Consider the following 17195-nt stretch of genomic DNA (forward strand, 5'->3'; position numbering starts at 1 on the left):
TTTCCTTGTGGCCCTAGGGATATAAGGGAAGGGGTTTGAAGGGAAGGCTGGGGAATCTTTGGGGGGGGTGTCTGTCAGATCAATTTAGTTCAGGTCATTCTTTCTGAGGACCCATCGTTTCCTCCCCCTGCTTCTCCTGTCCTCCTCTTCCCCTCCTCCTCTGCCTCCCTTCCCTCAAGGCAGGCAACTCTATCTACTGCTGAAAAGGAAGAGAAACCACACCTCTTGATCATGGATTCTTTCCACCACCCTCCCCCGCCAACACCTGGATGGGGGCCTTTGAAATCACCAGTGTCACAGTTTGCCTCTTGTTCTGTCTCCTGCAGCTGCGCCCCGAGCCATGAATGTTTTAGATCAAGTTACCCCATGAGAAGGGCATCCGGGTAGTGGGTGCTGGGGTGAGGAGAAGTAATCATTGACATCCCAAATCATCCTGCACCCTTGGCCATCCTGTGAACCCCTAAGCCCCTGGGGTCATGGCCTAGGGCTGGTTCTGGACCCTGCCTGCGGACCCTGAGCCCTTTCCTTGTCTCTTTCATTGTCCACCACCGTGGGTGGGGGAGCTGGGGTGGACGAGGCTGCTAGGAGCTGGGAAGTCCATCACGGGGGACTGGTAGGGCCTGTAAAGGCCACCTCCAGTTGGGCCACTTCACTTGCAAAGGCGGGATCCAGACAAGAGTGATGCTGGTGACTCAAGTGGTCTGAAAGGAGACCTTTGGAGAGAGGGCGGAGGAACTGGAGCCCCTGCAGTGGAGCCCTGGTGGGGGGGCGCCTGGTAATTGCAGACCTCCCCAAAGGCCCCTCTACAGCACAGGCAGTCCCCACCCCCCACCACACCTCAGAGGGCAGAGCAAGAAATTAGCTTAAATTGGCGCTGGAAAGATTTAGGTTATGTGTAAGGAGGAACTTTTTAAACTCTGAAATATGCTACCAAGAGAGGCTGAGGATTCTTGGGAGTGTGGCTAAAAATAGCTCCTTCTTTAAAAATAGGTCTGGGTGGCTTCAAACTCAGAGTGGCTCAGCGGGAGGGGGAGGGGGACAGTGCAGGCCTGCCTGGCCTGTGGACCCCAGGCCAGGGGCAGGAGCAGCAGTCAGCCTTCCATTGCTGCTGTGACCAGCATCCGGGTATTTTAGAACATGCACACATAAGGGATTTATTTTCCCATCTTCCCCCATGCTGATCCGTGTCATGACATGCCAGCCAGGGGGGTGGCAAGGGTTTCTCTCTCTTGAGGCAATTCTGGGGTTGATGGTAATTAGACAGTCCCCAACAGCCTCTCCCGGTTGCCCCCAGCCCCCCATTCTCCAGTGCCCAGGGGTGTCAGTGGTGGAGATGGGAGGCAGCCTGCAGCCACTCCTCCCTACTGCCTTCCCTTCTCCTGCTCCACAGCTCCCCTGCCTGACCACTTCCTCTTCTGCCAGGAGGACAGTGACTGTCCTCCCTGACTCCCTGCCTGCTGTTCCTTTGCAATGCAGTCTCCACACAGCACTCACAGGCCTGCCTCAAGTGTGGGAGGCCCTGGGTCCATCCCCAGCACTGAAAAAAAAAGTGTCCCATGTCTTAGAATGGTACACTTCCTGCCCACTGCCCCCATCATCAAGTCCAAACTCTCTAAAGGGCCAAGAACTTCACGTGGAGGGTCCTTGTGAAGCCCTCCAGTGGTCTCCTACCCAGTGTCTGTTACAGCCAATTTACCTGGGGGCCACCCCACTGCCTGCCACACCTTGTCTGCTCTTCAGCTCAGATGTCACCTCCTTGAGGAGGCCTATTATGCTCTCTCCACTCTGCAGGTCACGGCATTTCCTCTCTTGACTGCCCTAACCCATGGTGCTGTGTGGCTGTCTCTCTTGTCAGACTGGGAGGCCAGCTCACTTGTCCCCAGGCATATCACTCCACCTACAGGAAGAGCCTGTGCCACCCACCTGGAGTGCCTTAGCTGACCAATGGTACAGAAAGGGCCAGCCAGCCATGAGGAACAACAGGCAGGTGACCGTGTGTGCTTACCATATGAAGGCTGAACCGTCCTACAGTCACCTGTCCCTCTGCCTGGCCCAGTTCAGCAGACCAGGGAAGGACTGGGCTGAGCTGAGCCTGGGCAAGGCAGTGCCCATGACACAAGCTGCTTCTGTCCCATCTGGATGGCAGCGTGTAACCCCGAGTTCAGGGAGGACTGTTAGAAAGAGGTGTTGGGATAGGGGAAAAAATCAACCCTGCCATGTTACAGACAAGAGAAAGGAAGGAGAAACACACCTCAAGGATAGATTAGAAAGTCACTGTGCACATGTGAGGCGGGACAGAGCTTGTCTGACCTGGATGTAGAACAAGATGGATTAATTAATTCATAAAGTGGGGGGTCACATTGCCTTCAGACTGACAGCTATGTCGTTCCTAAATGTCCTTCTCACTGCATTTTCCCCCAGTACTGGGGAGCGAACTCAGGGCCTGGAGCTTGCTGGGCAAGTGCTCTGCTGCTTGAGCCCCACCTGCAGCCCTTTTGCTTTTCAGATAGGGTTTTTGCCCTCACCAGCCTTGGACTGACATTTTCCTGCCTTTGCCTTCTGAGTAGCTGGGATTACAGACCACACCTGGTTTGTTTTTGAAATAGGGACTCATTAACTTTTGCCCAGGTTTACTTCTGACCTCAATCCTCTTGTCTCTTCTACTGAGCAGCTAGAATTACAGGTGTGAACCACCTTGCTAGGCCCCATCCTTGGAAGTTTTTAAGCCATGTTTTCTATTCACATACTTGCTACATTATCAAGTTGATTCAGTGACTTGGTGATTTAAGTGTGGTCTGTGTCCTCTCTTTTCTGTGATCTCATGATGACCTTCTTGGTAATGTACTTGAGGCTGCCAATGAATAAAACTAATTTCCTAGTACAAAAAAGAAAGAGAGAGAGAAAAGAAAGAAAGAAAGAGAGAAAAAAAAAGAAAGGAAGGAAGAGAGGGAGGGAGCGAGGGAAGGAGGGAAAGAAAGAAAGAAAAACCTAGTGCCCAGCAGGGGCTCCAGATAAGCTCGAGTGACAACTGAAAGTCAGTTTGCCATCGAAGGGATTTTCCCCGGCCACCATCTTGCCCATCCCATCTGGTTCCAGCTTCTTGCTAGAAATTATTCTCTGGAATAACTTAGCATCTTTAATAAGATGCTGTTAGAAATTAATTAATCAGCCGCCTCCATGATAGCATCCACACAGAGTGGGGCATTCCTGTAAGATGTCCAACCCTGCAGGTGCAAACTGAGTCCTAGAAACTGAGTCGCCATCACTGCTCTGTGTCCCACCCGGGTGGCACCTCCAGCCTGCAGAACACATCCTCAGAAGGGGTTGCCTGGGCCCGTGAAGCGGCCCCCCACCCCTCCAGCAATGGAATTAAAGATGATTTGAGGCACCCCAAGTCTGAGTTGCCAGGCCAACTCCTCTGTCCCACCTGCAGTGAGCGTCCCATGGTCTCCCTCCCTGGCTCAGTTTAAACTCCTGAGCAGGGTGTGTGACCGCTGGCTGCGTTCCCTGTCCTACAGAGCCTTGCCCCTCACACTTCCCCCTCCCCCCCCAGCCTCACTCACACTCAGCTGGTGACTTTGCCTCTCCCTGCGTGGTGGGGAGGTGGGAAGGAATCTGCCATAGAGCTCAGCTTTCACTCACACCCTTCTTCCCCTGTCCCTTGTGTGTCAGGATCCCAGCCAAAGCCAGCAACTGGGTTCTGGAGCCTTCTCTCACCTGCTCCCCTCCCTTTGACCTTGCCTCTGGGGTGGCCCTGGCTCTGTTCTGGTCAGGAGCAGAAGCTCTGCCCATCTCCTGCCCTCAGCTCCCTCCCTGCACCCCTGCCCTTTCCTGCCACCCCCTCCTTTCCTGCTGCTGCAGGCAGTGGTAGGCTTCTAGAACCTTCTCTATTGTTTTCCTCTCCGCTCCTCATCCTATTCCACTTGAGCATCCATCCCCACCACAGCCCTTGAGATGGAGCAGGTCAAGGTCACCAGTGACTTCCATGTCGGGAAACCAGTGGCCACTTCCTTGTCTGCCTCTTCGTCCTCCTTGGACACCTTCTTCCCTGGTCCTGCCCTCCCTCCCCTGTCCCCGCGGTTTTCCTGCCCCTCCTTGGCCTCCCCGCAGCTTCTTGGCTGGCCCCTCCAGTCTGCCAAGCACTAGAGGTTGCTGACCCCGGGCTCTGTCCAGGTCCCTCCTCCCAGTCTCCCCAAGGCATCTCTTCCAGGCGCGCAGAGCTGTGATTGTCCCTGTGTTGGTGACTCACACTTGGACCACCTCTGGTTCGTACGCTCCACAGCTCACTTGACATCTCCGCCCAGACAGAAAATGAGCTTTCCCAGCTAAAATGGCCCCAGAGGATTCCACCCACCCTCCACTTTCTTCATCTTAGCAAATGGCGCCATCACCTGCCCAGTTGCTCTCACGGAACCCTGGAGGCTGTCCTCAATCCTAAGAAGTCCTTGCCACCATGTTCAGCCATCAGCAAGTCCTGTCCTCTTTTCTGTTGCTGCAACACAATACCAGAGACTGGGTAATTTATAAAGAAGAGAAGTTGATTTAGCTCAAATTTGAAGGCTGGGAAGCCCAAGAGAGGGTGCTGACCCTCTCCTGGGCCCCTGTTAATGCCAGGGCTCGTGCTGACGCCAACAAGGTGGGGACACCCATGGCGACCCGGAGCAGAGAGCCAGTTCGGGTTTCTTCCTCTTCTAAAGCCACTCAGACCATCACAGGGCCTCACCCTCATGATCTCATCTAATTCCCAAATTAGCCTCCCCAAATCCTGGCCTCCAAATACCGTCATGATATTTGAGGGTTAAGATTCCCACAGATGAACTTTGGGGGGAGGGGCAGTCAAACCGTAGCTCTCAGCCTCTAAAATTTGCTTCAGAGCCACCACCAGCTCAGCCTGCCCCTCCTCCCCATAACCACCTAACTCCACACAGAAACCAGAGCCTTCTGGAAAATATAAATTAGGAGCTGGGGTGGAGCTCTGCGGCAGGGCGCTTGCCTGGCATACTCAAGGCCCTGGGTTCTATCCCAGCACCATGGACAACAAAACAACCCCTAAAACAGACCCTAACTTCTAATCAGACCCTCACAGCCCCTGCCAGCTCTGCTAGGTGTTCATGAAACCACTTGCTCACCACTGTTTTGTAAACAGGCCTTGTTTGAAATCACTTCCGCATCCCACACCCTGGGTCTTTAGACTATGCCTTGGGGTCATTTATTCACTCAACAAACACCCACTGTTTATCAGGCACTGGACTAATGGCTGTATATTTAGTAGAGAGCAAAACAGAGTTGATCCCTGAGTTGGTGTGGAGCTCACCTATACAGTGAGCCTTGTGCAGGTGTTCATTCATCCGTTCCTTGAAGGATTACTTACATATTATGAGCTAGCTGCCTTACAAATACCGGACTCTCAGTCTTGTAGCAACCTGTGAGGCAGTTACTATTATCACGCCCCTGCAAGTGAAGAAACTGAGGCACAGAGAGGCAACCCACCCAAGATCACCTCTCTGGCAAGTGACACAGCTGGAAACTGCCACTACCTACCCTGCCCTACTTTGTGCTCACCTTACTCTCTCGACATCACTTCTTAATTGTGACGCTACACCAGTCCCCGCCTCGGCCACAGAATTCTGCCATTCTGGCCCTTGGGGAGCAGGGCTGGGTGTCAGGGCAGCTCTCCAGCCCTGGGCTCTGGGTGGCACCACACCAGCCCAGCTCTGGCCCCTTGGTCATCGTCCCCCACCCCCAGTGGCCCCCAGAGTCCTCAAGACAGGCAGTGGCCACACCTGCCTCACGGCTTGGGAATTCATTATGGCGTCCTGGGTTGGAAGATTCCAGAGACCACAGTGGAGGGTTACAGCTGTGAGTTTCCCGGGGAGAAGCCAAGCCGGAAGTAACGGAGTGGCGCTCACTTCAGTGGAAGGTCACTTTCTAATCCTGAGCACTTGGACATGTCCCTCTGCTGAGGGTTCTGGGGACAGGTGCGCGGGTGGCCCGTGCTTTACAGAACGAACACGCTTCTAGACACGTGATCAGAGTTCTGGTTTTTGAAGCAGAATCCTTAAGACGCAATCAGGAAGTCTCACCACGGCGACTTTGAGTGAAGTGTAATTCTCACTTACTGGGTTTTTTTTTAAGCGTGGCCTTTCCTATTTGGGGATAAATGGAATTCAATCTAGGAGTCAATGTTTTGCTAAGTTAAGACTTGGGAGATGAATGATTGTGCCAGCGGGCTGGGTCCAGCTTCTGGGCGCAGCTGGGGGTTTTAGATGCGTGCCCTTGGCCTCCGCTGTCCTAATAATTGAAGGCATGCTGGTTCCAATCCGGGTGCTCACTGCAACTTCCTGCCTACGATACCCATTTTATGGATGAGGAAACCAAGGCACTGAGAGGCCAAATAACTCCAAATGCATCCGAGAATTCCTCAGCCTCGTGAGGAAGACATTGAAGAAGCCTCGATAGCTGAGAATGTGGACAGCAAAACCAGCCCTCAGGAAAAAGGCTGGCAGAGCCCAGGGGAGGGGACGAGGCCCGGCCTGGGGGCATGGCTTCTAGTCAGGCAGCAGCTCCACAGGGAAGGCGCACTGGGCAGGAATATAGTCTCTGTCCTTCCAGGTCAGAGACTGCTGCTTATGGCTGCTGAGCATGATGGTTCATGCCCGTAATCCCAGGAGGTGAAGTCGGGAGGATCACCATGGAAGGCCAGTCTGGGGGTGGAGGAGGTTAGAAAGACCCCATCTTAATCAGTAAGTCAGGCACGGTGGTACATATCTGTGATCCTAGCTACTCAGGAGTCTGTAGGTAGGAGGACTGTGGCCTGAGCCCAGCCCTTGGCAAAGACGTGAAACCCTAGCTGACAAAAGAACTAAAGCAAAAAGGGCTGGTGGAGTGGCTCAAGTGGCAGAGAACCTGCCTAGCAAGCCAGAGGCCCTGAGTTCAAAACTCAGTACCACCAAAAAGTAATTGTTAATTGGAAAAAATGCCTTTCAGGGGAAGGGCAACAGTAAACCATTTGCATTTATACAGCAGACAGGATTAGCATCAAGCATACACAAAGAACTCCTTCCTGCTGAGTCATAAGGAAATCAAATTTTAAAAAGAAAAAACCACACTCACACAAGGAAGACTGGCCAAGGATGCAGAGTGGCGCCCACAACAGAGGAAACACGACCTCAGAAACTAGCTAGCAATAAGGACAGTGGAAAAGTCTCTGCCTCACTGAGGTGGCCCTCTCCAGGTGACAGGCCAAGTTAATATTTACAGCATGGCATCGTGGTGAGGACGTGGGATCCAGTGCCTGTCATCAGCCACAGACACAGACTGAGCCTCAGTCCTTGGTCTCTGTGGACTGGGTAGGAGTTTGAGGGGTGTGCTGGGGACCTCGTATCTTTCCTCTGTTCTGCTCTTGGGGACTTTGCATGGTGGCCCGAAGCTGCCCGTAGTGGGAACATGTACACCATGGGCGTGGGCGAACGCTATGGTGAAGGCTTTCCCTCTCTTTTCGTCTTTTTCTGTCCCCCTGCCCCCGAGGTGTTATATAGTCACCTCCACACACTGGGATGCAGGCTGTCCTTCCCCACTCCTCCTCTTCTCACCACTTTTAAGTCTCTTGTCACCTCTTCAGGAACAGGGTAAAGGTGACTGGGCAGTGAGGGGAGGGACAAGGACACTGGACAGTGTGTGAGGAGCCTGGATTTTAAGAGTATTTCAAAATGCAGGTGAGCCCTTCACACCGTGCGTGGGCTGGGACGGCCCTGAAGGGGAGGCTCGGCCTCAACCACAGGCACCACGCACACACGGACTGTGCGGGCCTGCTCCTTTCGCTGTGTGTGACAGTTCCTGGTCCTGATCGCCGTACTTATTGCAAAGGGTTGTTTTGCAGATTAAGAGAGAAGAGTGTAGTGGAAGAGTCTGACTGAATGCCGTGACACTGGGTCACAGGCATCCCGGTTTCATCTTCCCCGCACCATCTCCTCCTTCCTCCTCCCCAACACCGTATCCCTTCTTCTTAAGGTTGGGCTATGCACCGTGACACCCATGCGTCTCCAGATGCCACAGCCCACAGCCCCAGCCCACAGAGAAGTGCCCTGGTTTGTCACAGTCCTCGTGGCTGCAATATGTCACGCTCACTCAACACCGACACCAAGGCTGCCTTGCCTGTTGTCACTGCTAACTCTCCACATCTGCCGTGATCCTTACCTTCGGGTTGTGGCAAGGGACGGGGCTGGTGGGGAGGGGGTGTCACATGGGAAGCTTGGCAGGAGAGGATTCACACTCAGACCCTTTGAGACCCAAGTTCTCCAAGCCTGTGCGCACTGGGTACATTAGTCACTACACGTGTACACATGCACCCATGCACCCATGTGTACACACAGGCACGCACATTCGCGCACACGGCTGCATGCGTACGCACGCACACAGAACTGAAGTTTTGTTACTCCTGCTGCATTTGATGTGCCACGTATTTCTATTCCATTCCACTCTATTTTTTTTAAAGTCAGTTAAGATCGAAGTCCACGAATTGATTTCCCCGCCCACTATGATGAGTTAAGGCCTGGGTTTGAAAAACACTCTAGAGAGTGTTTCTAATGAGTATCTGCAACTACAGCCTTCCGACTAAATTGGCTCATTGCCTGCTTTTGTAAATAAAGTTTTATTGGAACGCAGCCATGCGAATTGGCATACTGCCTACAGCTTCTTTTTGGGCCACAACAGCAGAGTTGAGTAGTTGCAACAGAGACCAGCTGGTCCCCAGAGCCTGAAACATGCACTCATCAGGTCCTTCCAGGCCATTCCCGAAGGAAAGGAGACCCTGCATCTCCTTTGCTTAAATTCCCCATGGTTGCCCTTGGCTGGGTGGCTGCAACTCAGGCTCCTTGGCCTGACTTTGAAGCCCAGCCCCTGGCTGCCCCACTCTGTCCCTCTGGTCTCCCTTCCCTGAGGTCCACCTTTTCTTCCAGCACTGACAGACAGGCTGGCAGGTGGCCGAGGGGTCCTTGGGGTGACAGACAAGGCCTCTCCCTGCTTTTTGACACCTGTTCTGCTCCCTGCCCTGCAGGCCTCCTGGGAATGGTCGCACATATGATGTACACACAGGTGTTCCAGGTCACCGTGAGCCTCGGCCCCGAAGACTGGAGACCCCATTCGTGGGACTACGGGTGGTCCTTTTGGTGAGTGACCTTTGGCCTTCAGTGCCAGAGTCCTGAGGCATGCTGGGAGGCAGTGCTCAACTCAGGTGGGCTGGGTGGGAAAGAAGGTGAAGCTCACTCATAGTTCAAGGCCACTTGGAGAGCCTAGAGTGGTAGGGCCAAAGGCTACCTACTTTTTAGGCAGCCCTCACACTCAGCAACGGTTTTACTTTTTTTTTTTTTTTTTTTTTGGTGGTACTGGGGTTTGAATTCAGGATTTCAACTTGCAAAGCTATTTCCCCGGCTGGTCTGAAACAGTGATCCTCCCTATCTCAGCCTCCCAAGTAGCTAGGATTACAGGTGTGAGCCACCACACCCTGTGGTTTTTACATTCTTAAATACTTGAAAATAAATTAGAAGATTTTGTGCCATATGAAATTCGAATGTCAGTGTCCATCAATGAAGGTTTTTTTGGACCAGCACCCACACTCACTGCGTTTTATCCATGGCTGCTGTCACAACACAGTAGCATCAAGACACTGAATAGTCCACTGGGTCTACAACACTTGCCTTCGGGCCCTTAGCTGACCCCTGCCATAGAGGCCAGCTCTGGAAGGTGGAGGTGGAAGCTGGCAAGCTGTGGAAGGCTCTGGGTGGTCCAGCAGGGTAGGAGGGTCCCAGCCAGGGCCCTGGTGCAGAGAGCACAGGAAAGGCAGAATGGTCAGTCCTTTTGCTGGTGAGCAATGGAATCCCATGTTACTGTGAACAAAGGCATTCATATATATAACGGGAAAGTCCAGGTGGACCCGCTAGTATCTCTGGGTTATAACAGAAAAGTCCAAGCCAGTGTGTCTAAGCAAGAAGGAGGCACATTGGCTCATAGCCTGGAAGTTTAGCCTTCTGCCTTCTGTGATTGGCTGAGCTCCACCCTCCACCATATTACCTCTGTCTGTGGGCCAGCCTCCCTCCTGGTGTTGACCAAGCTCTCTTGAGACTGCCATTTCCTCTTTCATATGCAGAGGAAGCTAGGCTTCTCTTTCTCCAACATCAACCGAAAACTTGAGCTTGCCTTTGAAGGGCCTAGGTTGTTTTCTTCTCTCCTGAGTGCTCACCACAGCTAGAGAATGTGGTGAGCTCATTGGTTTAGCTCAGTCGGGCCACTTGTGAGGCTAGGAGTGAGGTCAAAGCTCTCAAATGGGGAATGATGAAATGGATGACAGGGGAGCTGCCACGATGGCTGCTTCAGGCACAGCTGCATACAGCACATCAGGCGATTTCATCCAGAACTCAGCCGTTCCCTTTGGGTTGGCATCATTCTCGAGCAGCTTTTCCCCAAGTGGTAGCAAGGATGGCCCACCATGCACAGTTGTAGATTTGCATCTTCCAAATGCAGCACAACCAGTGGAGAGATGGGGTTTCTTTCCAATATTTCCAGCAAAAATCCTGGTTTTGACTTTGATTAGCTTAGCATAAGTTATGTGATCATCTCTGAGCCAGTGATGGAGGCCCTGGGGAGACGGGAACACTCTGATGGGTTTGGTCTGAGTCACATGGTCTGGAGGGTTGGCCCCACCTTGACCCTTGGGCACAGAGAGAAGGAGGCAGAGTCCCCAATGGCCACTGGTGGTTGAGGTGGAGTGGGCTGTTATCAGACAAGACAATGTGTGCCAGGAAGACAACGGCCTCCAATGTCACTGTGTGGTCTACCCAGGTCCAGTCCTGGTGGCTGGGGACCATTTGCTCATCGGTCATTCAACACATTTAGTGGGCACAGCCTCTGGGACAGCCATTCTTCTTAGATACAGTCGTGGCCAAGATGGTGTTGTCACAGTGGGTAGGAACAAAGCCACTAAGCCACCCTCTGCATCCTGCCTGTGATGAGGAAGTTAGTCAGCCCTTTTATTGCTGTGACAAATACCTGAGAGGAACCATTTTAAGGAGGAAAGGTTGATTTTGGCTCACAATTTCAGTCCATGGTCAGTTGGCTCCATTGCCTTTAGGCCCATGGCAAGGCAGAAACATCATGGTGGAAGGGCATGGCAGAGGAAAGCTTGCTCAGCTCATGGTGACCAGGAAACTGAGATAGGAGGAGGGTGTTAGGGACCAGGAACAGGGCACATCTTTCTAGGGTACACCCCCAGTGACCCACTTCTAGGCAGGCCCCCCTCCCAACAATGCCATCCAATTATGAATCACTTAGTGGATTAATTCATTGATTAGGTCAGGGCCCTCAGACCCCAGTCACCTCTTAGTGATTGATCTACCAGACGGGGACCAATCCTCAAACTTGGGTCCTTGAGTCCTTGTGGGGGCCACTTCCAAACCATAAATAGTGTGTGTGTGTGTGTGTGTGTGTGTGTGTGTGTGTGTGTGTGTGTGTGAAGGGGTGGTTCACAGGCAGCTGTGGGGCACACAGGAAGGTCCACAGACCCTGCTTTGGGCAAGGAGGGTTCTGGGGAAGAAGGTTGCCCACAAGCTTGGAGACTGGGAATAAGAGAGTGCTCTGGGCAAGTACAAAAGGCTGGAGGTGGGCACAGTGTCAGAATGGCACAGGAAGGGTGGGAGGAAGAAAGACCCTCTGCAGACCAGCAGGTGGTGGGATGGAGTGGGGTGGGGGTGAGGGGGATGGGGGAGGCTGTTGCATCTCTGCCCCTCCCCCTCTCTGTTTTGCTCTATCTTCTTAAAAGCAAAGGAATTTGCCTTAAAGGGACCCTGACCTGTTAATAGGAGCCTTGGTCTTCTATAAGTAGAGTAATACCAGGGAAATTGGCTCTAGCACCCTTTGTCCACCCTTCCCTCAGCACACTCCTTCCTAAGACCTTGACCTTGACCTTGGGAGGCAGTGTCCCTGAGCTAGACACGCTCCCAGCAGGAGTGATGTGATGGCTGTGCTGAGCATTGATGTGTCATGAATCACAACAGAGCTCCAGGTAGGTAATTTCTAGAGCCCAGAGACCTCAGAGGTGGCTGCCAGAGGCGGGATTGCAGCCCAGGCAGTGTGGCTTGGCACGATGTGCCCAGTGCAATGGTCCACTAACAGAGTGTGACATAAATGCAGTTCTTACACCACTGCTGCAGATGGCAGATTTAAATTCGTGACCTCGTGTTGCATATGTGGTGTCTGATGCTCAGAAAGGTTGGGTCACCTTCCCTGGTCACACATCTTTAAGTGGCAGCGTTCCAATCTGTCTGCTCCCACCAGGTCTCTCTCCCCCTCGAACCCCTGGATCTCAGTGTCCCCAGCTGAATCTGCTGGAGTCTGTCACAGGTTATTTCTTTCCCTGGAAGCCAGGGCCTCCTGCCCTTTTCCTTTGTCCCCTCCATCTCCTAAGGGGCCCAAATTCCATCAGTCTTATTACAGGTCAGGCCATGTATGGCCTCTATCACAGCTGTCCCTTTCTCCCTGTTGCTGAGCCCCACAAGACAGATCAGTACCATTTTTCTTCCCTTGCATTTGGGGCTTCGCCAGGGCTGTACCTTGTCATCTCTCATGTTTAATACGTGTGAGGCCATTTGTCACAGTTCTGGCCCCAGAGCCTCCCTGGCCCTCCCAGGCTTGGTGAGGAGACTGGCTCTTAGTGGGGGAGGGAGCCGACCTCCATCTGCAGGCTCAGCAGGAAGAACGAGGGTAAGGGGCTGCAGGTTTTTGTGGGGGGGGGGGGAGTGGCTGCGAGGTGCTTCATGGCTGTTGAGTATCAGCTTCTGAGGGAGATGTCTTTGCAGGAAATTGAAAGACCCTATGGACAGGAGGCTGAGCCTGAGTTCAAGTCTCACCCTGACACATCTGCTGGGCCCAGTGGCATTGAACGGGCAGGGAGGACGTGGTCTGTTCAGGTTCAGGTTTAGTTCAGGTTCAGATCTCAACCTTGACCCTGACCATCTGCGGACATTGGCCAAGTCACTTGCCTCAATGTCCTTAGAACAAAAGGGGGCCATGCAATTTGACCTCAAGGGCTCTCCTCTGATGGGCAACATGTCATCCCAACATTTATGGCTTAAAGCCAAAATTTATGACCTCTTATAGTTTGATAGGTTGGCTAGGCTCAGCTGGGTGGCCCTTGCCTAGGGACCACTACCAAGCTCCCATCCATGGGAGATGGCCCCTCATGGCAACTGGTGCTGGTGGTCAGTGGCTAGCAGTGACTGGTGACCAGACTGACTGCTCACAGCATGGAGGCTGGTCCCTAGGGACAGTGTCCCAAGAGCAAGCAAATGCTCCAAGCGACCCAAGTGGAGGTTGTAGGGGTTTTGTATGAAGACCTCAGCGTCCCTCTGCTGTGTTCTGTTGATGAGGAGCAAATGATGGGGCAGGGTGTGAGGGAAGGCTGGAACCCCAGCAGCTTCTTGGGGTTATCTGTGGACAGCAGCTACAGAGGAGGACATGAAATAATGCATGTAGGGCCCTTGGCACAGAGTATGTGCCCAATAAGTGCCAGCTCCTGAAGGTCATGCTCTCTGAGTCCCAGCCTTGTCACTCCACAATTGGGGTTATAGTCAGGCATGCTCGGCGGGGTGGTTGTGACAATTGTGTGAGACCGTCAAAGAACTCAGGGCACAGCAAGTGCTCTGTAAATGGCAGTGGTCACAAAGGATGTCTCAGTCTTGGCCTTTGGTAACCAGGTGTTGAGTGGTGTGGGACCCCCACATCGGGGGCCTGCCTGCTCTTCCTTTTGGCTGTGTGCCCTCAGTCTTCCTGGACCACCTGAGGCAAGGCCAAGGCAGGACCATGGGGGCAACTGGGTAGCTGCTTGGCTTAAGGTTGGGGTGGGCTAAGACCCAGGATGACCAGGCCTATGATGGCTCTTCACAAGCCCTGAGCTGCCTCATTCTGCCATTGAGCCTATGGAGGAGTTACTGTCCTTCCTCAAGGATCAAGAACCAGGTTCCAGAAGGGTCAATTCTGGCCCCGAGTCACTGATCATCTCAGAGATCACAGGCCACATGAAGCTGTGGGTTGAAGCAGCCTGCAGAGGCATTAGTGGCCTGCCACTATGTCACTTAAGTTTGTATTCATTGTCCAACATCTAAAAAGCTAAAACTTACATAACAATCCGATTGCTGTTCTTCTGGGCCACTGGAGGGTTTGCCAGTGCCTGCTCAGCCTTGCTAGCCAGCAGCAACAGCCGAAGTCACCAGTGACTGCCACTGAGATGGGCATCTGCCCTGCAGTATGCCCCAGGGCTCCCACCCCCTATCGCCTCCCACAGATATTTCCTCCCTCCATCACCTGCCTGACCCAGTTTGCCCAGTGACGGCAGGAGAGTGGACACTCAGCCCTAGAAAAACGCTCCGCTATTTTGCAGATCAAGATGGAGAGGGATGGAAAATGAGCTCCTCTGCCAGCACCCATAGGGAAGCCCCACCTGGAGCATTCACTCTGCAGTGGACATCATGGAGTTGGAGTTGTAGATTGTCAGAGTAGAAGAGCCTGGTGTAATGGCATATGCCTCTAATCTACACTCTGGAGGCTGAGGCAGGAGAGCTGTGAATTTGAGGCCAGCCTGGGGTACATAGCAAGAATCTGCCAAAAAGAAGCAAAAGAAATTAGGAGGTTCAGAGATGTTAAGCAGTTTGGGGCAGGTGACATAGCAGGAGAGTGGCAAGTTGAACCAAGTCCAAGGAGTTTCTTCTTTCTGTCCTAGTGTACCTCTCTGCAGCTGGTTCCTTGTCTTTGTGGAATACTGGAGCCTCATAGCCACCTTCCCTTCCTTTCCAGTCTCCAGAACCCTGGAAGCAGCAGACCAGGCTCTCCCCTCACTAGGGACTCAAGTCACCCCTGCCTCTCCAAAGTGTTTAGCTCGTACCTTCAGGGAATGCTGCACTGTGTTGTCAGCAGGAAGCTTGCTGTACACATATCCCCCAAGCCCACTGCTCTGACCTCTTCTCCAAGTCCAGGGCATGGAAAGTGATGTGGCTGCCCACCGTGTCCTCATGGCCATGGAGGGACCAGCGGGACCCAGAGCCTGCTGTCATTCAGTTTCTGGTCCTGTTGGCTCTTGGGCTCTAAAGGTGGTCTGAGATGGGTATTTTTTGCCTCTCTGTGTCCCTAACTGAGAGCCTGTGTCTCCTGACCTGCAGGTGGCTGTGGGTGGCTTTCCTGAGTGATTGCTTGTCAGCCATCTTCCCACCGAGTGGGTCCTGGAGTCCATTGCAAAGTGACATCCATGTGTCTCCAGATCTGCTCCCTGGCGTCCTTCCACCCGTGTCTCTGCAACTCCCTGCAGGCAGAGTAGGATGACAACCATCCTCTCTCCTGTCCCTACTTTCCCTCTCCTCCCTAGTGTCCACTCTGCTCTTGGCTCTGAAAACCAGGCCAACCACCCATGTAGCTCATTGTACCAGCTCAGAAATGAAAGCTGTAGAAGCCAGCCCCAGAATTTTCAAACTGTGCCTGGTGTGGGTTCCTTGGGTCCTGGGGTTGAGAGTGATTGGGAGAGGAAAGCTGGTGGACCTCACCTGAGCCTCTCAGCCACACAAACTCCAGAACAGTGTTTTCATACCTGATTTTTAATGTTTTTATTTCCTCTGTATCTATTCATTCCACAACTATTTATTGAACACCTACAATGTGCCAGTCCCTGTTCTAGATGCTAGGATACAGCAGTGAACCAAACAGGCTCCCATTTTCAATCTGGTATGTGAGAGGAGATGAGGCAATCAAAACAAAACTTCCACTTCTGGGAAGTTGGTGTAGACAGAATTCTTGCTCTTCCTCCTGCTCTGTGCAGCTGAGACCTTTGAATGTCACACATTAGATACAAGAAGACTCTGGAAGGTGGAGAGAAGACAGTGACATGTTGGTGAGTTCTTGGGGTGTCATAGATCCCATTCTTGGAGCTGAAGAAGTCAGCAACTCAGAAATGTCAAAAGGCACAGACAAAAAAAAAAAAAAAGTCAACAGAAGTCTGCTTCTCCAACTGAATGATCAGCCAATTGAGCCAGAAAACTTTTAGCAACAACTACTCTTCCCCAGCCAGTCACAGGAAACCCTTGTGGCTCCACACACCCTGTGCAGCCAGGGATGGGAATTTATATGGTTTTAATAAGGCCTCCAATCTGAGGGTGCTAGAGGAGGGAGCCCCACCCACTGGACAGTTGCAAGTCCCACCCACCTGAGTTAGTGGAGACCACATGGAGAATGTGAACTACCACCCCCACTAGGCAGTAGCAAGGCCCCCCACAACACTGGAGTCAGGATTTTTATCACTACCAATAGTAATGGGACACCTTCCTCCATGTGTCAGTGGAGACATCTTGGGGAGAGGCACTCCTGCCCCTCCCAGCCAGGATGGTGGCAGTAGAGGCCTGGTGGTGAACCAGACTCCCACCACTTCCCAGCAGGAGCAAGGAACCCTCTTCATTTCAAATGTGAATGATGGCCCAGTGGGAAACCTGGACTCCCACCCCAGATAGAAGGAACCAGGTGGCACTCCCCTTTCCCTTGCCAGCCAGAATGGTGTTAAAGAAAGCCAGCTGAAGCAGAAGGTCGAAGCCAGATTCAGCATCTCATAAAAAATACCAAAATGTCGAGTTTGCAATTGAAATCACTTACCATTCCAAGGACTAAGGAGATCTCAATTTGAATTTTAAAAAATCCCAGTACTGAAGGTAATAAAATGACAGCAGGGTTGGAATGAGCTGCTAAAGGGTCTACAGCAATCACCATAAAGTATGTCTCCAAGCAATTACCAACACCTTGAAAAACAGAAAGTCTCAAGAAAGAAGTTGAAGATAGGTAGAAAACCAAATGGAAACTATAGAACTGACAGATACAGTAACTCAAGTAGAAAATGCAATGATTGGGCTCAGCAACAGACTGGAAGGGACTGAGGAAAGATTTCATGAAGTTAATGAAAGGACAATAGAAATTACTAAATCTGAATGACAGAGAGAAAGCAAACATTAAAAAAATATGAACAGAGCCTCAAGGAAGTCCAAAACTATAACACAAGACTGAAAGAAGAAAAGTAGAAAGAAGATGGGACTAAAAAAATCTCAAAGAAATAATGGCTGAATGCACCTACTGAATCAAGGAACTGAATAAATTCCCAAGTAGAAAGCCCAAAGAAA

The 17195-nt window shown here is 52.3% G+C and overlaps 1 protein-coding gene across 8 annotated transcripts in view; it reads left to right on the plus strand.

The window, feature by feature from the left end:
- Gsg1l (GSG1 like) overlaps nt 1-17195 on the plus strand; it is a 194443-nt gene that overhangs the window by 143539 nt on the left and 33709 nt on the right. For all 8 annotated transcript variants that reach the window (XM_074059150.1, XM_074059152.1, XM_074059149.1 and 5 more), the window contains one exon: nt 9056-9167. In XM_074059150.1, coding sequence (XP_073915251.1) covers nt 9056-9167 — 112 coding nt within the window. The remainder of the gene's footprint in view (nt 1-9055; nt 9168-17195) is intronic.

This window comes from Castor canadensis, chromosome 17 (assembly GCF_047511655.1).
Source record: "Castor canadensis chromosome 17, mCasCan1.hap1v2, whole genome shotgun sequence".
NCBI lineage: Eukaryota > Metazoa > Chordata > Mammalia > Rodentia > Castoridae > Castor > Castor canadensis.